General features: G+C 40.5%; 1 protein-coding gene across 1 annotated transcript in view; it reads right to left on the bottom strand.

Annotated features, from left to right (window-relative positions):
* The window catches only part of HECW2 (HECT, C2 and WW domain containing E3 ubiquitin protein ligase 2), a 143,413-nt gene that overhangs the window by 66,590 nt on the left and 54,850 nt on the right, over nt 1-21,973 (bottom strand). The window contains exon 3 of the mRNA XM_054277876.1: nt 5,200-5,307. Coding sequence (XP_054133851.1) covers nt 5,200-5,307 — 108 coding nt within the window. The remainder of the gene's footprint in view (nt 1-5,199; nt 5,308-21,973) is intronic.

The following is a 21,973-nucleotide window of genomic DNA, read 5'->3' on the forward strand; positions in this document are numbered from 1 at the left end:
AACTACAACTTATAAATACAAGGCCAATACAATCTCAAAGCAGGCTCTCAGCCTAAACCCATGCTAATAAACCAGGCAGGAGCATGGCAGAGAATCAAGAGTGAGCACATGCCCATCCACAGTGCTGAGCTGTAACCACCCCCTGCTTTACCTACTGGAATATGTACAGTTTTTCACTTCTGGGCACATTGCACATGGAACTGCATAAGCACCAGTTCCCTGCTGCATGGCAGTGACTGTCCTATGCTGATTTCCCTGCCATGGCATCTCCATCATGACCTGTCCTCCTCTGTACTGCAGAAACCTGACTTGGGAGCTGCAGATTATGAATGAGCAGCAGCTGATACCGGCTAGTCCCAAATAAATCTCAGGCTTCTTCTCACGTGTTTTTCCTATCACCAACCTTCCTATGGATCATTTCACTCCATCTTTCTGTTACCTCTGTTCTCCATATGGAATACCATCACCATACCCCAAAGGGTATTGTGCTTCCATCCAAAGCTCACAGACAGCCATACCCAGAGAAACACTTGCCATCTGAAATCATTTCTTGGGCAACTGAAACCTCTCCTGCACCAGAGGATAAAGGCCCAATGTACTTAGAAACCTGAACAGCCTGATGCCATGCTAAATACCAGATGACCATACCAAATGCAAAAGCATTAAGCTGTGTTGCACTTTCCCACTACTGCTACCTGTTTAGGATAATACTCCTTGAACTTGTTTCCTTTGACAGGAGGGTGAAAATTGTAGAGCTGGGTTTAGCAATCCTTCTGTAGTTTACACACCAAAAAAACCCTGAAGGAGCCATCCAGTGAGTGAGTCATTGTTTTCCTTCGCTCACATTTTAGCAAGTCTCAGAGCAGGATGTTTGAAAGCCACCTCTGCTATGTGAGGAAACAGCGTATCAGGCATATTGATCCTCAAACTCACCTTCTTGAATGTCTAAAATGACTGAGTTCCCTTTCATGCCTACAAAGCACTTTTGCTCCTTCCCCAGGGAAAACCTAGAGGAACAAACACCTGCCTCTGTACTGGCTGGCTCTGCAGTTCAGAGCCACTCACACTGTCTCAAGGTGACATCTTAAGGACACTGGCTGTTTGTGATGGTGAGCTGGACTTGGTGTTTTGCAAACATTTTCCTTCTCCTCTGCATAATATTTCCTCCCTCCCCTTCCTCAGCCACTCCCCTCAGAGCCTGCTTGTTTTTCTGGAATACATTAAGTTAATTTCTCTTTATTTCACTGTTGATTCCTTTGATTCTCCCTTCCAGGGCAGAGCCTACAGAATTTTTGTGTTGATTTTTGTCCGAGGCAAATAGAGTTTTCTTTGATCATCCTTGTTTTGCTAATTTTGGATGCTTTGAGGGGAATTAACGTCTGTTTTCAGTACCAAGAGGAAACTCTCCCCTCCCTTCTTTCTGCAGGTTGCTTGATCTGAATAGAGCAGATGGCAAACTATGCCTTTACATGGTACTTTCTTGGAAAAACAGGAGATATGGAATCCCCAGGGAAGGATTTTTAAGATGAATAAATTAAGTGATCTTAACACTGAGCTACAAGACTACAGACACACAGTAACGTGAAATTCAGAAAAATGTTTATCCAAGTCTACCTTTAAACATAAGCATAAATTTGAGAGACCTTGGTGAAACTATAAATAAGTTTATAATTATGTTCATGGAAAAACAGATTCCCAAACTGTGGCATAAAATGTTTTTCTTAAAAGATACAAATCTTTTTGCAGAAAGAGTCCAAGGCCTAACCCAGCTGACTCCCACTGACTAACATTAATGCAATTAAAATGGAAATACTCCTTCTGCATGAGATTTGTTTGCATATGGCTCATTAGTAATGCTATAATTCTCTGTACTTCACCCTCCAGAGATATTACTGGTGAACAGATACATAATGTCCCTAGGCTGTGACACTGCCAGGGAAAACCCACATCCAGAGTCTTTGGTTTAAGTGCATGCTGACTGAACACACAACTCATTTTCCAACATTAGTGACTTACATTCCCTTTCTTCCCAAAACAACATGACAACTTTAGGCCACTTTTGAGTGTAAATCCTAAAGGATTATTGTAGTTACTTAGCATAAGTCTGTTAATGAGCATCACCATTGCCAGAGCAGGTTCAATGTTTCTCAGGCTTGCAGAAAACATTTCCTTCCTCTCCTTGAGTACAGGTAGAGCAGGAACCTGCAATCATGTAGGCGTCACAGCATAGGGCAGGGAACCTGCAATCATGTAGGTATCACAGTATATAAGTGGCAATTAAGTACAGTTCTCCTCTGCTTGGTACTTGGTGAGGAATACTGTGTCTAGTTTTGGGTCCCTTGGTTCAAGAGCAAAGAGAAAACGGAGAGTGAAGAGCAGAGGGCAACAAAAGACATTGGGATGGATAAAATGTGACATATGAGAAGAGGCTAAAGGAGCTGGCCCTGTTTAGTTTGGTGAAGAGGAGTTAAAGGCAAGACAAACGTTACTATCTCTACTCTTTCAGTTCTATCAGAGATTTTAAAAGGGGCAATGGCCCCAAATTTAAGCTATAGCCATTCTTATTGGATGTCACAGAAATCTTTTTAGCTGGAACAATACTGCAGCACTAGAACAAGTTACCTACAGCATCCACAACATCTTTGTCCTTGAAACCTTCCAATAAAAACCACACTTGAGCAGGTGAAATACTGGTCCCAGCTGAGAGCAGATTGCATGCAACGAGTATTCCTATGCTGTGGCTAGTCTCCAATTGAGTTTAGACTGATCCATTTACACATTTGGTTCATGCTGGTTCCCCAGACACTGCCCCCCTTATGGATCTGCTGCTTCAAACATTCAGGGATACTGGTAACAGTCTGCTGAATGTCATTACTGTGAGGAGCAAATATGATAAACCCCATGTACCATGACCTGTACCTCATGTATTCTACCTCGCAGCAAATATATTTCTAAACATAAGAAATATACAACTGGAGAGCTCTTTCCCAAATGTGGAAAACAATGGTGGACTAAAGCATCAGAAATAGCTTAAATTTAATAATCTGGCACAATTTACTGGAAATGTTAGGCTCCTCATTTGTCTCTCCCTCTTGCTGTGACAGGGGCATCACGTGCAGTGCTAGACTGAGAGACAAATCATATCTCCACCACAACAGAAGAAGGAGGTTAACAGGGGAATTAAGATTGGCACAGACTGGGCAGTGTCAGGTCTGCAGGGCGTGGTAAGGACCCCACAGCACAGCTCTTTCCACACCCAGTCTGGCACTGCACCACAGTGACAGCGCGGTGGTACCTGGAGGGCGCAGCCACCTGCTGCGTTTGCTCCTGCTGGGACTTACTGAGCTGAGGAACAGAAAACAAATGGAAAAGAGCAGCTGCCTGTAGTTGCATCAGTGTTGCTTCAACACCTATAAGTTACAAGGAAAAACCTTGCTGAGCAAACATGGTCACAGACCTCTCGCTTAAAAAGCGGAATCAGAAATTTGATAAAGTGTTTCAGTGCAGTTTTTGACCTCTCACTAGAAACACCAGTGTCACTGGTGACACATTAATCTACCATACCATGTGCTATAGCAACATATGCTCATAAACACTCCCTTTTACAGTTCTCAGCTGCTGCACAATTGCTTGTCTCTTGTTCATTGTAGGGCAGCAGAGGTGTTTGTTAGTGAAGCTCACCATGACTGAAGAACACACATCCTGCACTTCCTATCAGCTGACTGTCATGTGCAGTTAGTTGCAAACTGCAAAAGTCAGCTGCAGCTGATTAAACTAGTAGTACTTGAAGCATTAGTTTGGGTTACTCACATGAAATGGAAATATTATTCAAGAGCCTCACCTCAATACACTATGGAGCAACACATAACCAGCTAAAAGATACAAACATCCCTGAAGGAGTTCATGTACAAGAAAGATGAGGCAATGAACTTTACCAACAGACATTTTAATCTGCCTTAATATACCAGTGTCTTTGGCACCAGGGATGTTAATTATCTTTATTATTTTCTTGAGCATTCTCTTCAGTTCAATCATTGTAATGTAATGAACTCCTAAAATGGAATTTAATTTTATCCTATTCAGGCCCTTTTTCTTTTTTTTTTTTAGAAGTATGCTGTGGAACACATAGGGCAACTTGGCAAGATTCAATGATGAGTTCTAGAAATAGGAAGCATTAATATTTATTTTTAGTAGAGGGTATACAACACCTCTTAAAATACATGTATTACAATTCTATCAGTTAATTGGAATAAAAATTTCTGCCAAGACCTACAGTAAGCAGCACTGCAGTGTTTTACTTCACTGCAGTGAAGTAAGGAGTGGGAGTATTTTTATTTTTTTTTTAACTTATGAAAGAGGATTCATTACTGTGAGGCTAAACAGGTGGTAGAGCAACTCAGAGCTCTTCTGGGACTGATTGCCACTTGGATGCTTGGCACATCAGAGTTTCCAGCAAGCTCTGATACAACATCCTACGATTAGAACCTCCGTTTCTTTAGGATCATATGCTTCATATGGTAGGATAGCATAGCTTCATCAAAAAGCAATAAAAAACCAACAAAGAAAAAAACCTAGCCCACAGCAGAGTAGTTCAGCTTCCTAAAAACCCTGCTCATCTGAGGGAGTGGTGTAGCTCTTCAATTTGAAGCTTGACTACCACACAGCTCAACTGAAGGCTTTTTATTTCACTCACAAAAAGACACTCAGTATTTCCAAACTGCCCAGTGGATTTTCCAGCTCAACAAATCCTCAGCTGAGAAATTCTGATGCAACAGAACAGGACACTGGCACTTCCTAGAGTCAAATCCAACCTTCCCACTAACAAACACATCAGCAAGCACTATTAGCTTACTACCTTTTCCTTCACACACACTTACCATTAATATTTGGCCAGCTGAAATTTGGAACTTCTGTGGGAAGGGACTTCATCTTTCAATGTGTATATACTACATCACTCCACACAAGGCAACTCTTTCCTCCCTTGAAGTGAAATGTGCTGTCTAAGAACATCACTAGAACACAAATGTACCTCTAAGCTCAACTCTGTTTTTATGGCGTCCAGCAAACGCGCTGGAAAATGCTCCCCCCGAGAGCAATACAATCAATTCCCCTGTTTCATCAGAGGGACTGATGAAATGGGTATCAAATGCCACCCTGCTGACCTGCCTTGGAATATGCACTGCACAAATAGGTACTCACATTCCATAAAGTAGGGGCCAGGTTCAATGCGCCACACAATTTGTCCTTTTTGCGTCCCAGTCACTCCCCGATTCTTGGAATCCCAGAAATTGGCTGGAGAGTTCTCATCTGAAGGAGGGAAGACAAAAAATAATTTCAGCAAGCAGTATTTAAAATAGAAGTTTTCTTGGCTTTCTGTTCCAAGAGGCCCAAATACAAAAAATTACTGTATTAAATTAAAAAAATAAAGAAATCAAATTAACTGGCAAAAGATAAATAGCTTCTCTTGTACACTTCATAGATCAATTTATGCAGAGTGAGCAGACAGACACACAGCCAAGGTAAATATATGGCTTCCTGTAAAAGGTGACCTGCCAAGGTACAGTATTCAATTCCAAAACTTCCCTATTCCAACAGAGAGGCTATTGGAAGTGTTTGGCTGATGGAAACTGCATCCCAGAGTTACCACACCATGTTATACACCAGTCCTGCTCTGTGAAAATCTAGCATTCATTTCCTAGCTGGGAAATGCAGAATTGTAAATAGGGGTATCCAGTTAGAGGCCCAAAGTGCAGAATTGTCAGTAAGCCAGAGCTAGAAAGGAGAGATTCAGCAACATACATTCAGAGAAAACATTCAAAGCAAACTGTATCTGCAGAGCAGCTTAGCAGTATCAGTTTTACCCCTTCTCAAATAAGATTTTGTCCTAACAAACACAACTCTTAGGGCCGTTCCATCTTCCAGCCTGTATTCAGACACCCAGAACACCAAATGAATGAAAAAAAAACGGGGAAAAAGCTGTTTTAAAGGGCAAAAAGGTTAGTTCTGATGACATGGACAAAGCTGACATAAATCCAACTTAACTCTTTTGTAGAGGAAGTTCTTTGGAAGTATGTATTATGACATTTTACCAGTGCATTTCAGCAGCTGTTTGTTAACTAGACTAGACAAGAACTACACCTATGATGTCAAATATAACATCCTAATTCTTTCCAGTGGTACTGCACATTCTTTAATCTTACTTTTTTAAAAAAATCATTTTATTATATACATTTGAATGCATTCTACAAATTTAAAAAGACTTCACTAAGAATCTAGTCTACTGTGGCTTTATTCATGAAGTTCATATCCATTCAAGCAGTTTCCTTTGTCCTTTGGTAGGAACTCTCACATAAGACTACAGAACTGTCACCTATATTTTAGATATCCTTTTATGAAAGACTAATAAACAATGCAGCTTTCTTACATTTATCTTAAAAATATGAGCTCACAGTAAAGCTTCTCTTCCTCCCTTTCACTCTGATGGCTCATCTCAGTGTACATGAATTATGATGAGTGCAGTCTGTACATCTCATCCCACAAACCAACATACAGAACATGACCACACACTGGATTTCTGCAGCTGCTCAAGAGAACTTACACACTGCCCAAAACCTAGAGGAGCTCTGGAGAATCAAGAAGGGGTCATGGCAAGCTACTGACATTTTAAAGCCTCCAGCCATGGATAACTTTGAGAATTTTTAGAAAGCTGATGTCTCAACACCTCATAATCATGACACATCCAGGAGAATTTCACAATTATCTCAATGACAAGAAGGGACAGGAGGGTTCTCCTAACACTTGTGATCCTCAAGCTTGTAATGCCCTCAGGCTTAACTTCTCGTGTAGAATCAACATGATAGGACACAAACTGAATGCATCAGAAAGTCAGGCACACAGCCAGTAAAATCCTAAACTGCATGTATTTATTCTTCATTACAGTAAAAAACTTTCAGAGTGAACAAAGCTGCATCTCACCTATGATTTGCTGGGGTTTTTTTCCAAAGCTGTATAAAGTAGAGCACTGAATGTACAGCCTGTAAATCACCCCACAGGCCTTGTAAAAAATCTCTATGTGGTTTGCAATGACACTCTAACCAAAAGAATAGACTGTTGATTAATTTGTTTACTTTTTATTGTAAAAAGGGCCTTCCTATCCCAAGGCTCCCTATTTTTTTCCAGACAGAACACCAGGAAGCCATGAGATACAGTTTAACTTCCAGCAACACTACATTAGTGACTGTTCTGGTCCACCATATAAACCTGGTTATCCAAAATATCACCCCAAAAGTGAGCAAAATTCTTTAAAAATTCCAGTTAGCTGAAACACAGAGTTTTAAGCTATTCAGCATTCTCACTTCATCTAGGTAAATGAAGACACATTCCTGACAGTAAACATCTCATGTAACATGCTCTAGTTCTGAATTTGCTGCATTCTGAATTTGCTCTAGTTCTGAATCTGCTCTGTATTTAATCAACTGGAGAAGAGTCTGTTCATGATTCCAAGAAGAAGGACAGATATTTGGTATATTATAACCATAAGCTTTTTTATTCTTATCTTGTTCAACAAATGAACAAAGCCTGAAGCAATGAAATACACCTTTATTGGTGAGATTTCCAACAATAAGGCACAAGCAACTGTTATTTGTTTTTTAAACCAGTCACAAAGCAAAGTCAATGGCAATTTTTACAGGGATATTAGTAAGCTTCAGAAAAGGTCCTCTATTAACTGAGTCTTAAATTCCCAGCTAGTAGTTACAAGAATGCAGAACACTTTCTTTCACTTTATTTAATAAAATCCCACATTTACAGAAGTGCCTGGATATTCAGCCTTTCATGAAGGAACGGACTCCTTTGCAGCAATGAAGACTAAATCATTGATACTCTGCCCACAGGCATGCTGCCACTGCAACAGAAGGTGGTGGAGACAGAGGGATGGAAAATGCTAACAGACCATTGCCTGTCAGCAGTTGACTCAAGTTACAGAATTTATTTTGGTCAGCTTTTGCTTTCTTCTGAAACAGATGGGTCTTTTCTACTTTTATGATGCTATTCACATAGGGGAAAAATAACATTACTAATGCATATGGAAAAATAACTTCAAACATCAGTTCATGGATTTTAAAAAGAAAAACTGAAGGAAAAAAATGCATGGCATGAAAACACTGAAGTACACAATAATCATGAAAATATTGACCAAAAAAAAGGGAAGCATCTAAGAGCACAAAGAGTAACATCAGAATTATCACTCCCTCATTTTCTCTCTTCTCCCAAACATACATGTATACACAGTCTCTCTCTCCATATATATATATATTCCATAGGGAACTTCAATTCTAAGCAGTTCTATTCTCCTTTTAGCACATAATTGTGGCTGTTTGTGAAACTGGCGGCTGTTCCAGAATCTGGGCCAAAGAGTAGATATAAATATCCCTTCCCAGAACATAAAATATGCAACAAAATACTGTCTTACTGCATCAGTATCTTGTCCAGTGAGGCTACACTTCTGAAAGAAATAAAACAATGCAAGATGCACACTTTCTCTCTATATTCAGTAATTCTTAGACAAAAAATACGACAGAACAGAAATTCTCAGGGCTGCAACCCCTGTACAAATCAGAGTATATGAGATAATGTTTTACAACAAAAAGTGGGTAACAATAAATGTATCACTGTGTGTAATTTCACTCTGAGTAATGCTCTTTGAAATCTCTGTAAAGCAAAAACATTCTGAGTAACAGTGTTTTCTTTATTTAACTACTAAACAATCAGCCAAACCAGGCATTAAGAAAAGCTGCACTGGCACACTGCTGGCTCTCCCTCAACTTGTCCTCCAGGACCTCCAGGTCTTCTTCTGCAAAACTGATTTGCAGACAGTCAGCCCCCAGCCCATCCCAATGTCAGGGGTGACTCCTGTTTGCCCATTTCTGCAGCCTCTCTGGCTGCACAATCATGTTTTATCATCTGCTGCTCCCAGTTTTGCACAAGGATGTTACAGAGTGTTGGAAGCCGTGCTAAGCCGCTGGCTGACATCAGGGGTCCGGAGGCTTCTGAGGAGTTCACATTTTGTTCTTTGTGTCTTACATCTTTCATTATTTCTGTCTTAGGAAAAAAGGATAAACTACCTGAAACCCACCACCTCACAGAGTCATCTAGCATAGATTAAAACAACAAACAGATAAACAATCTGTCTTTCATAGGACAGATGAAGAAGAACTGCTAGTGATTAATTCTCTGAAACAAGCCTTACAGTCCCAGTGCACAGAGCAGGCAAACCAGCATTCATCTTCTGGTCCCAGTTTCTGTCAACAGTAGTGTTAGGTTTTGCGATTAAAGGGTTGCTTCCATCAACATAAATGATTTTTATTCTTCAATATGCCAAAACACTATAGAAGTCACAAATTCCTGGTGTGGAAACATCATTGATTTAAATTTTTTCCTGCGCAATAAGCAAAGGTCGCTATAGCAATCTAAGAGGTTCAAACTTCTGCATTCTGATCTCTTTACTCTAACACATTTATAAAGATGCTCATAGCAGAGCAAAGGTGATGTTAATAGATTCTGGTTGTCAACTTTAATTATATACAACTTAACAATTTTCATCTTTCACTACCATATATGGCTAACTCACAGCTCTTGAAAAATCCATACAGCTTAGCTCAGAAAAGATCAATCACGTCGGTAACACCATTGCATCCCTGTATAATTCTCTTATCCTCCTTTGGGATTTACATCCCAGTCTCTGATTTTTCATCCCTTTCTGGAAGATGCTTTACACAAAAACTTTTGAAGTGTTTGTATTGTTCAGTTGCAATTCAAAATTTTAAATTAAGTTCATACTGTCAGAATGCTGACTTCTTTCACATTTTAGGCTGATGTCAATAAATTTTTGGCACTGAAGATGGTGTGTGCAATGCATTCAGTTATTAAGAGGAGGATTGGTACCAAGCTTTTAAAGCATCACTCTCATTTATTTCTCTAGGCAGGTCTTCTCTTACAGTGAGGATCAGCAGTGCTGGAAGGGTGGAGAATAGCAAGGCTACATCTAGTTTAGTCCAAGGCTGAGATCTGTGGATCTGCCATCAGCTTCCCTCATAAACACCCTACCAAGAAGGGTCTCCTACCTATTTTACTCCATCATTTCACTTAGTCTTTAAAAGTAACAGGTTTGCGGTTAATTTGCATTGGAGAATATTTCTGTAATTGATTTTGAGCCAACCTCAGGAGATCTCTAGGATGGCATTTCCAATGTAAAACAAAAAGCTAACTGACGTGCACTTTACAGCATTGCTTCCAAATACCTCAATCTCAATGCCAGCAATTGCACTCTGCTCTTCAGTGTGAGCACACTTCCAAACAGTAAAACAGACTGTCACCAAAATGGAAGACTAACAAGAACATTCCAAAGAATACATACAGTGGATTTGGGGCAAATGACTGGGAAAGTCTGCAATGCTAACTTTGGTGCAATATTTTCACTTTGGTAACCTCTAATAATTTTAATTCTAGAAATACTAGAAATAAAAATCCATGGGTGATCAATAAAGAAGTAGTGTTTACATAAAGAAGTAAACTGCGTTTATTGACATAATGAACTAAATATATTTCTTCCTTATACCCAAAATATGTTTAAAAGCACTTGAAAACTATATCAGGACACATCAAAAGGAGAAGATAAAATTTATCACCTGAGGCCTCACTCCTTTTCTAGAAAGTCAATAAGTAAATTAACAGGTTTAAGGATTTCTACTGCAAGCAATCACTATAATAAATCACATTATGTCAATCAATTTAAAATACACTAGGTATCAGTTAGTACTGTATAAACAAATATTAACCACTAAACCAGAGCTTGTTTCTCTGATTTTCAGAATTTGCCATCTCAGCCTGTGAACACAGGTTACCTGGTAGAACCAAATATTTATCATGAAAGACAGCACCATTGCTGAAATTAAAGATGAACACTTAGTTGTACCTTCTAGCCTTACCTGGCCGTTGCAAAGGATGCCTGTGGATCCTAAACTGCATTCCTCCATCAGAGCCCAATTAACAAAGTGAAGAATAAAAACCAGTAATATTTTAGAGGACGGATATTGAAAACAGCATCCTTGTTCCCAATCACAACCAGTGCTTTCTACAGAAGTTGCCTTCTGGACCCAGCTCGTGCAGCTCAAGTTTGGAGGCTTTAGCTGTGTGTTAGCACTGCTGCATAATCTCAGCTCCACGAGGCACGTCTGTCCTCTCCCTTCCTCCTGTCACTTGAAGGAAAGGCTTTTAGAAGGATGTTCTCCAGCTCCGCGGCAGTTCCGAGCAGTTCCACGCCATCATCTGCCTTTCCTCCTTTATCCCAGGTTCCTCTGGGTTCAAGCAGCCCGTGCTAAGGCACAGAAGGTATCACGTCCTTCAGGCTCCGCTATTTGCAGCCACTCCCCTCCCAAGGGTACAGGATGCTGAAGCCCCATCCTCCCTCCACTTCCTTCCTTGCCTTGGCCATGGGAGGATTCCTCAGCATGGCCACGGCCCCGCAGCAGGGGCGGGCTGATGTAAACAGGAGGATCCTGAAATCCTAGAAATGACGGCAAGGCAGCCTCAGCAAAGAGCACAGCGGGAGCTCGCTGGGAGTGCTGGCTTTTGTTTACACAGTATTTGGCTCTCCCGCATGACTTCCCCACAAATCCAGTTATTTCAGGGAAGAGGGGACTGCTCCATGACGTCTGGCTGGCATGGAGCTGCCTTAATCCCAGGATAACTCTGCACAGGGCACTCCTGGGAGTGCAGGAGGACAAGCAGTGGCAGAGAGCTTCCATTACTACCTCTCCTCTTTCAGTGTGGTAAATGCCCCCTCAGGAGCTTGGACAAGCCTCTACTCCTCCAGAAGCTCCGACTCCTCAATGGCCTCCTGGTGGAACAACTGCAGCTGACCTAAAACTCATTCAGCCAGTGGCAAGGACCCAAGTCGCGCCAAAGCAGTCCCAGCACCTCAAGAACAGAAAGGGTTCCTAAAGGAATCTGCAATCTGGCCTGTAGCCTGAGAGCAAATTTTTCACAGCACGCATTTCAAGAAATTGCACACTTGTGGAGCTGTAGGTCCAGGCTCTCAAAGCAAATCTTGATTTGCCTAGTAATACTCAGATTTAAAAACAAAAAAAAAAAAAAAAACAAAAAAAACCCAAAAAAAAACCAGTTAAAAAACCCTTCCACCTCTTACAGGAGTATCTGTTCTTACTCAGCTTGAAGATTTTTCAAAAACGCTTCCAGTCAAAGAAATTAGGATGGATTCTTTGCTAACGAAGAGATGAAAGCTAATGTATTGCTTTGTGCTTGCATGAGCACCTCTAGGAATTGTATCTCCAAAGGGCAGAAGGTAAAAGGACACCAGAACTGGAAAACTGTAAGAGAAATCTTAACACCCAGCTGTGTACTAAATGGCTGGAAACATTTCTCCCTCTCTCCTCTCTCCCAACAGAGCAACCCCAAAAAAAGTTGGGAACAAAATTCTTGGACAGTCTTTAAAGTTCCCTAAGCAGCTGCAAGATCTTACTATCACAGCTCTCTTTACTCTTCGGGACACTTTGGATAAAACTTGGAAAGGAACAGAAATACAAGACACAAGTGTTCAACTGAGAAAAGCAAGAGCAGAAAAGAGGCAGAAGAAGGTACAAGAGATGCTCTTACAGCCTCACACACGAGAGAAGCTGCTGCTGCAGCTCTTCCTGAAGGTAATCATGCACTGCCAGAGGGTGCTAGGCAACACTCTGAATTCCACCCTGGACACAGCTTTTGGTCTTTTGGTGCCACAGTCCTGCTAGAGTAGCAGTGAAGAATCATCATCATCCATAATCATGACCCATGGTCAGAAAACAAAGAGGTGTTTGCTCCTCACAGCACAGCAGCAGTTTTTCCTATTGCACAACCGAATTTAAGGGTCATTTACCTCCACTGATTGCCCCTGAGCTGTGGGCAAGAAGCAGAACGACTCCACTTGCATTCCCTCCTATGCCCCCCATGACTCACTACATACGTTAATATGTTGCTTTTATTGCACTCTATTGCTTTATGCAGCAAGAGCCATAATTAATTTTTCTAGTTGGGACTGACAGGATGGCCAAGAATAACATCAACTTCTCTAACACTTCACTCCTACTTCAGCTGCAGAAGCAGAGCACAGACACCATACCATACACCCCATCCAAACACTGAACTATGAAACCTTTTTGCTATTGAAACGTAATAGAGTGGGAAAATCCTTGCTCTCATTTTCATACACAGCCTATATTCTGACACTGGTCATTTCATTCTTTTCCAAGAATTATACCACTACATTTTGATTCCTTCTTTATGGACACTAACACTTCAGCATGGGGATCAGAGCCTCCCCATGTGCCCTCACACAATGTGGTATTTCAGGGCATAGCAGCAGCTCAAAGGATTAGTTAACTAGAATGCAAGACACAAAGGTATTGAAAAAAAAATAGAAGTCATTTCTTCAGACATATGACAGTAGAATGGCAGGAATAAAGTAGAATTCCACTTCTCTGTATTCAAAGTAAAGGCATCACTGAAATTCAAAGCATTCAAAGATAAAAATAAGCCCTTTCACCCATCTTACTGGCAGGAATTCAAAAGCGTAACAGGAGGAAGGAAATGACCTCAAGCTTAACATCTTTCCTGAAAATCTTACTAATCCTCCTTAATAAATGACGTGCACTTCATTCCCACCTACAGTTCAGGTTTCAAACATGTGCCAGACCCACAGCACAAGTGCCCTGTGCATCATGAGCTGACCTGGCCCCCCTGAAATCCACATCATGCACACACAGGGACACAATGCTTGCATGTTCCTGCACTGCACTACTAAAGACTGGCTACAACAAGAAGGGCATGAATGTTAGAGCAAAAATTAAGCTAGAGAATGACACTGAATAAAACCCTGACAGATGGTACTGCATACCCTTAGACACGAAGACTATTAGAGGCTGAATGATATTGCATAAGACTCCCAACATCTTTGCAAAATGCTAATAAATCACCTGCCATTTAATTCTTGAGGTCCAGCTAGCTGTATGTGGGGGGAAATATGGCACGGGGGGTGTTTCAACCTCTTCCTGAAAGAAGCAGCACACAGCTGAGGCAAAAGATGCACCACCTCTCCTGTCAACATACAATCATCTCAGCTGCTGATGGGTCAGGGGAAGTCATGTCTGCAGAAGATGGAGACTGCCAATAACAGTGGCCACCAGACAGGGAACAGCTTGGAAATTAAGATTTAGGCCACCAGTGGCTACCAAAGTTGGACTATGTCGATATTCTAAGGTACTACAATCACTGAGCAGGCTATTGCATTATAAAGATGAGAGGATATGAGGACAGCAAAGATGCAAGCAATATACTAAGGAAAAGAGAAGCCTGTCTCTCTCCAGTAGCATCTATTTTTTTAAGCACTTCACTGCATCTCACATCTTGTTAAAACTCAGATAAACTCATCTTCACAACCACAATTCCTTCTCAATATGCTCCTTGTTATATCCTGTCTCTAAACACATCCTGACACTCCCACAATCCTGTATTCTACAGGAGTTTTTCTTGCTTTTAATAGTAGCAAGTCCAAGGGCAAAAAACCCAAAACCGAACTCTACAACAACAAACTCTGCGTGCACCAATATCCTAAAATCCTGTTATTCTGGGACAGGAGTGTTTAGAATATCTAGAAACACATGCCATTTTTTCCTAATTAACATTTAAAGGTTATTGTGAGGTTAAATGCTGTCAGAGCTAAACTAAAAAAGAAAAAAAAAAAAAAGAAAAACAAAAACTGTATCTAACCTTTTCTGTGCCATATTAAATCTGCCAGTCTAAGTTTACTGTGGAATGTTTTTCATCATTTTCCTCCTCAGCCACAGCCTTATATGGTGTCTGATAAGCACTTGTTTGCTGGCAGCACACGAGCTGCTGAGTTTGCTTAGCTGCACGCAGAAGAGGATTGCAGCTTCCAAGGATAAAGGACATGCACTTTTATCTGTGACCACATTCCCATCACAAATCTTTGCCAGAAAAAACTCAAAAATATAACAAAGTATTCCTGCTGTGGAAGATGTGATACCAGCAAAGCCATGCTCTTGTCTACATAGCCTATCATGCCCCTGGGAAATTCTGTTGGTAAATAAACATTACCAACAAAAGCACAATTTTGCTAGTAGCACAGCTGCACTTACAGAGAGCCTTTCTGTGCTGTGGCTGTCTTCAGACACAGCACATGTAATCCTACAGGCAGCAGAAAAAGTAAGGGGTCATTTATTCTATGGCCTGCATGCTGGTTTATTTATTGACCAGCACACATCTGGTCCTGTATGCAGACACAAAGTGCAGAAAGGTCCCAGAGAAACCTGCAGTTTTGCTTGATGTTCATTTTTAGCTGGTCAAACATTCTCAAGTGGAAACAGTGGAAACCACTTCAGGAAAGGCCACATGGTTATGGCCAGCCCCCTTCCCTCCTTCACAGCCTCAAAACGTTCTTGGAGTCATTCCCACTCTGCAATCAGAACATTATTCCCATTCAGTCTGCTGCTGCTCTCTGGCAATAGTCACATTTTCATCTTCTGAAAGTGGGAATATTCAGGAGAGGAGAAATTTGGACAACACTGAATGGCCTTAATACATGGTAGATTGTACTGAATGATGTAATGATCTCTTCTGGGTTTAATTTCAGTAAAATATGGGCTCATTTGACAGCCATTACTAGCTCATAAACTAACCTTAAGTGCACTTCATTCCACATGTAGATCTTCTGTAAATTACTTATACCTCAAAAAGAGGCTTTTCTTGTGGAACTGTCAGCAAATACAATTGCTGTAACTGAGAGGACTTCAAATAGAGTTGATGACTGTGTTCTATTTTCACTTTTTTGTTGTTTGCAAATCTAAAAACTAAAGACCATTTTGAATTATTCTGAAATGTACATCTGCCCTTTAAACACCGTACATATCACTGCAATGCACAGGAAGAGCACAACAGGGTAGAAGAGATTTCAAAACCATATGCATGTTATTTTAAATCTGTATTTTGAAACTGTTGCCAAGTGTCATTTGTTCTGTTTATATTAATGAAATTTTAAAATCAGATAGGAAACAAGTACTTGGCAACTGTCTATCACTGAAACATTCAGCTTGAGTACTCACCTTCATTTCCAGGCAGCATTTTGCAATATACCTCATGTTGGCCACCCATGAAACAGAGTAAAATTCATTACAAGCATATTTGCTGTTATTGATCTGTAGGTTTGCACAGAACATTGTCTAGTTGTGTGCTTTCCTTTTTTGTTCATCCTTCTGCTCCCTTTTCCTTTTTTTCCTCCAGCTTTTCATACAGCAGAAGAAAGTACCCTGTTTTATACAGAGTTTACAGTAGTAATGGTAAATTATTATTTGAAACCCAGCCAGTGTTAAGACAGGTTCCCTACCAAGTAGCTAAGGGAAGTTTCAAGCCTGTTACTACTTATCTAATAACCTACAAAACTTTTTGTCCTAATTAACAGGAGCCATTCCATGTCTAATTATTAGCAGCCATCCTGTTTCCCCTGCCCTACAACTTAATAATGACATGTGAATACTTTATAAATTCACGTAAATTTTGCAGCCACTTTTTGACAAGTATCATGCTTATTTACCCTTTTTATCCTCTGGTCCTAAAAGTGAGGTGATGATAAATTGTAGGCATCTATAAATTAGGTTACATGGCCTTTAGGTTAATAAATTTATCAATTCAAAAAACTCACCTGACAGATGATCCTCAAAATTGGTGAAAAGCCAGAACTAGTTACTCATCACATCAATAATTTGAAAAACCTCATTCTAGTTTACTCAAGTGGCACAAATCCCTCAATTTCTGCAATTATCTTCTACAAAAACTGACCTGAATTCACTGGTGCATTATCCACCTGACATGCTCTTTTCCCATTCATATTCTAACAGACCTATTACTGGCAGAAATATTTACACCTTACAAATGCTAGAAAATATTGGTACAGCTCAAAGGATGAGCTCAGTCATGTCTCTACATCCCACATCTTGATCATCAAGACCTTCCAGGTACTTCAGAGATACAGCCAAACATCAAACAACCAGAAGCAGCTACACCCCAAAAGTAACTTCATCATCTTTACCTATCAAAATAAAGCAAGCCATCAGCTCAAGAGCAGTGTCACTCAGCAAGGGCTCACACTTCTAACCCTCTAATCATATCACAACTTTCAATGAAAGAGCTGCAGGCCCAAATAATTCATTAGCATTTATAATACTTCTGAATAAACTGCAGAAAAAAAATCTTTAATATATATACGCAATCAAAAGGTTAAGTTCAGTAAACACTTTTTTTTTCTAGAACAGAACAAAAACATGCAACTCAGATGAAAGTACAAGAGATTAAAGGTTTGTATTTCTTCTCAAATCCCCACAAGGCCATAAAGTATCCTAATGAGCTGAAATCTCATTTGTGGGAAGCTCTCAGATGTGTGATGAGAAGGAGGCACTCCCTTGCCAGATGGCTGGCTCTGCTCACGGCCATGAAGGAGAATGACTGTAACCACAAATCCAAATTAAGTGTTTTAACTGCCCACATATGTACACCCTCCAGCAGTTCTAACAAGTAGCTTTTGCCAGTGAAAGTTTCTACCAGAATTACTGAAAGTTTTCTGTAAGACATATTAAAAAAAAAATTAATTGATCATTAGCAAGAGTGTTAAACTCAGAGCACAAACCCTTTTGAATTACAGAGCCAGCATCACCAAAAAGCTGACCCAGCCTTTGCACACAGTGATCCACCAGCTGCTTTTATGGCCAGCTAGTTGGATATTCTCATTTTGCTTCTGATACCAAGTCCCACCTTCAGCTTTCCCCACAGTTCTCTTTCCTTTCCTGGAATGAACCAGGAAGAGCAAAGTATGTGCCAAACACACTCCCCAAGAGTCCTGTGGAGTTCATTTAACCCTCAATCACTTTTGCATTTTCAGCCCTTGTTTTACTTGGTGTTTACTTAGACATTTCTTTTTTTGGTGTGTGATTGTGTGAAAGTGCTATTTATTGCCTGGAATGAGGGCTAAAACAAGAAGCAGTACGCCCACAGAACAGATCAGATACACAGAAAAAAGTGTTTTCCTACACACAACAGCTGACATCTAGGAATCCAGGAGGCTAGTTTCAGTTTTGCATTCTCAAATGGTTGATGGTTTGAACCCTGAACCTATTATGATGGTATAGATATTTCTGAATTTTCAGCGATGTGGCATCCTTCAACACTGGGTGGAGAGAACTGACTCATCACTGAAAGGAGAGAAAGGACAGCCTTTTGATTCCTCAGCTTCACTTTCAATTGCACTTGATTATTGCTCACAGTTTCTGACATTGATCAAAATTCTTCTTAGCCTGTTCCAACCTTCTGACAGTAACAATATCAGCCAGCATTTCACTTTCAGTGTTCAAGTCCATTCCTAAAAATGCTTTTTTTTTTTAGAGAAAAAAAAATTCCTTTGCCAATTTCAAGCAAGTACTCACTGCCTTTTAGAAATTCTTCTGGTTTCTGAAACTTGTCAAAAAACATTCTATTCTCTGTCTCTGCAGCACACATCTCTTAAGGATCTTGTGGGATTTTATATTCCCTTAGCAGCTGTTGTTTTTAAGTTTATCCTCAATATTATGAGTTGTTTAAACGGGAATGCAAACTAGTCTATTGTCATTTGGCAGTAATAGGTTTCTTAGGGAATTTATTAGAAAGTCAGGGACCTTCCTGGTTTGAAATACAGAAAAATGTTTATATTTTGACAATATCCTTTTGTCATGCTTCAATGTCTCAGTAATTTAACCCAAATGTAGAAGCAACCAACAAAAAGAATAAATGGTCCAAGAATCTGAGCTCATTATGAAGCCCAAAAAACCTATACAAAGACAACATATTTTCTAAGCATTTCATACTAATGCTGCACCTGAAGTAAAATCCTACAAGCGTTTCCAAACACATATTTTGACCCAATGAGCACAGCCAGAACTACTCAGTGTGGTAGCATAAATCCAAGAAGTGGGCAAGCAACACACAAAAATAACAAAAAAGGTATCTATGGGTTTAAAAGTATATAAGAACTGCAAACTGCAACCATTCAGGTTGGTTATATCTCATCTAACTAGCCACAAGTTTGTACAGTGAGCTGCAAACCTTGCTAATATTTGTGAACCAAGTCCCTGGGGCATAATTTTCAGCCAAGCTGTGGTTTCTACAGTTTACAGTTTCTTACATTTTTGCTTAATTTTATATTGTGTGTCACTGATTACTTGCAAACACAGACTGTCCCATTTGGGGATCTGGCACTAGCATGCTGACATTGCAGAATTTAACAGCACAATTAGGGAAGCACTGTAGTCACCAGGAGACCAGGTTCTTTGGAGGAGCATATGACTGAAGTCTGACCCAGTTCACTTTACAGAAGCACATCATGTTTTTCTCAGTCCTGTCCACCAAACAGTATAGCGTGCTTATACACTGAATTAATCTTTAAGCAGACCCAGGATAATCCAGAAATAGATCAGGAGCACAGCACATTCCAAATTTGCACACACACTTTCAAAGATGCTATTTTTGCAAGGTATACAGATGGAGGAAATAGAATGTGTTCACTGCTGTCTCAGTGCCTGCATTCTTGCACTGTCCCTGACCTGATTCAGGTTCCCTTGGACTGCAGCCTGGGGATTGTTTGACAGACATGCACAAGTTTTTTTATTAGTTCCTTGCTGAGACCACCAAACCTATTTTGTCACAATGAGCCAGGAGTTTGTCCAGATGGCTTTAGCCACCTATTTTTGCTGATTTCTCCATCACACTTGGGATATATCATCTCTTTTGCTCAAGTTGGAGCTGCAAGTCAATCTTGTGTCAAGCATTGTTTTTCTTTCCTGCATTCCTGCCAAATCAATCAATAATTTCTTCAGATTCTTCAACAGGGATGCCTCTATTGATGCAATGCTTTTGTTTGTTTTTTAATAAGCCCTGACTATACTGTCCTTTTGCCTGCACACACTGCTACTTCACTCCTAAAGGTTGTATCAAAAAGCTCACAGATCACAGTACCAACCTACCACGGCCAACACTTATGCTCCAACAAGAGAAATGCAGCAAGTTAATTGTTCACCACCACAAATTACAAGCAACAATCACTGACAACAACCACAAAACCAGAGACAGATTCTGTATCCTTCCACTGCAGTTGGAGCTGTATTTTGTACCTGCTTTTATTCAACTCTCACTGTTTTGAGACACTTTGCACACCAACAGGGTCAACTCTTTTGCAGATATTCCAGGCTTTTTTCTCTCTGTTGTGGTGGGCATGTATTCAGATTTCCCTCGAGTGTCTGACAGTGCACATCACCTGTCTGGAGACACATGTCACCTCTGTTTAGAGATGTGGTATTTACAGCCTGCATCGGGGACTTTCTGTGCAATGCACCAAAGCAGGGCAAGCTGGCTTATTACTTGCTGCCTCAGAGTTCAAAGTTCAGATCCAGATCCAGACATTCAACTTTTTAGATATTAAGGGCCATCTGCTTTTACTTTTAGTTAGGCTCATCAGACAGAAAATCCCAGATCATGGTGTTTGGTGCTGGCTTTCTCATTTCTGTCCCCGAGTTGCTGAGTAATCCTTGGGAAGCAAAGAAAATCCTGAATCCTGTGCCTACCTACTGTATATGTTACTAAAATGGTGTCCTCTTACTTATTTTTAATGTAACTATATAAGACTGCAGTCAGTTGCCAGCGCAGTGACTCAGCAAAGCCCCAAGCAAGGAAACTCCCTGCTGGGACTCCTGCAACCCAAAGGAAACATGGCCAGGCACTGGGCCTTTCCTCACAGAACAGCCTCACCTGCTTTGGGCACCTGCAGGACACTCAGGACACTCGCAGCAAGGGCTCCTGGAACTAGAGTGCAAATTGCTTGCGAGTACTAAAACAAGGACCAAAGCCTATGCAGCCTTCAGATTTCAGTGTTGCTTTATCAAAGTTTCGTAGTCATTAACTCAGCACCTTTATGTTACTCCCATTTATTTACACTTAAGTTCAACAACATCCTTAATTTTTCATTAAAGAGCCTGCCTGTCACATCCCCATCTGCACCTCTCACACCAATATCTGTCAGTCTAGAAGCATGCCCCACATTCCTAACAGGAAAACTCAGGTACTCACTGGGGATATTTGTCTCCCAAATCCTTTTGGAACCTGGATGTAACAGATTTTTCAGAGACTATCTGTTAATTAGTATCCACAGAACTATCAAGGGCGTCTGTGATGTCGAACACAGTATCCTCTATTCAGTAAGCAATTTATTTCAGGAGGTTGACTCATTTCCTTAAAGCTTTTTGAGCTATCTGTTGTGACTGAAAAAAATTCAGAAAATTTAGAAGTACTCAAGGAAATGAGCCAACACATCCTGGAAGAAATTCATCCAATATACACACACAATAAGATAAGTCAGTCTTAGATTTCTAAAGAAATGAGCAGGAAGAAGTTCTAAAAGAACCTGAAATATTTTCTGTGAAACACAATGTTTGTTTCCCATCCTCGTAACTCTCCTCACGCCCACTTTAAAAGCAACATACTATGGCCAACCAGGAAGTGGTTCTCCTAAGTTTGTTTTCTCCCTGCAAAGACAAAAAAACCTTCCCTGAAACAAATAAGTGGATCTCCCCTACACTTAAATTAAAAACACTGCTGCCTGTATGCCTCCTGAGAGCTTTCAGACCCCTAGAGGCACAGAGTCCGTGGTCAAACCATATACCCAAGGGAGCCTTTTCCATGAGATGAGTAACACAACACTGGATCACCTCATCACAGACTCATTACCTTCAGGGGTTTCCAGCAATGTATCAATGTCTCAAGGCACTAGTAAATATTCTTGAGTATCAAATAAGCCACCTCAAAGTAACCGGTAGAATTCATGCTCTAG

The sequence above is a fragment of the Melozone crissalis genome, unplaced genomic scaffold, assembly GCF_028551555.1.
Source record: "Melozone crissalis strain CALT ecotype California unplaced genomic scaffold, PUWL_Pcris_2 ptg000023l_1, whole genome shotgun sequence".
Lineage (NCBI taxonomy): Eukaryota > Metazoa > Chordata > Aves > Passeriformes > Passerellidae > Melozone > Melozone crissalis.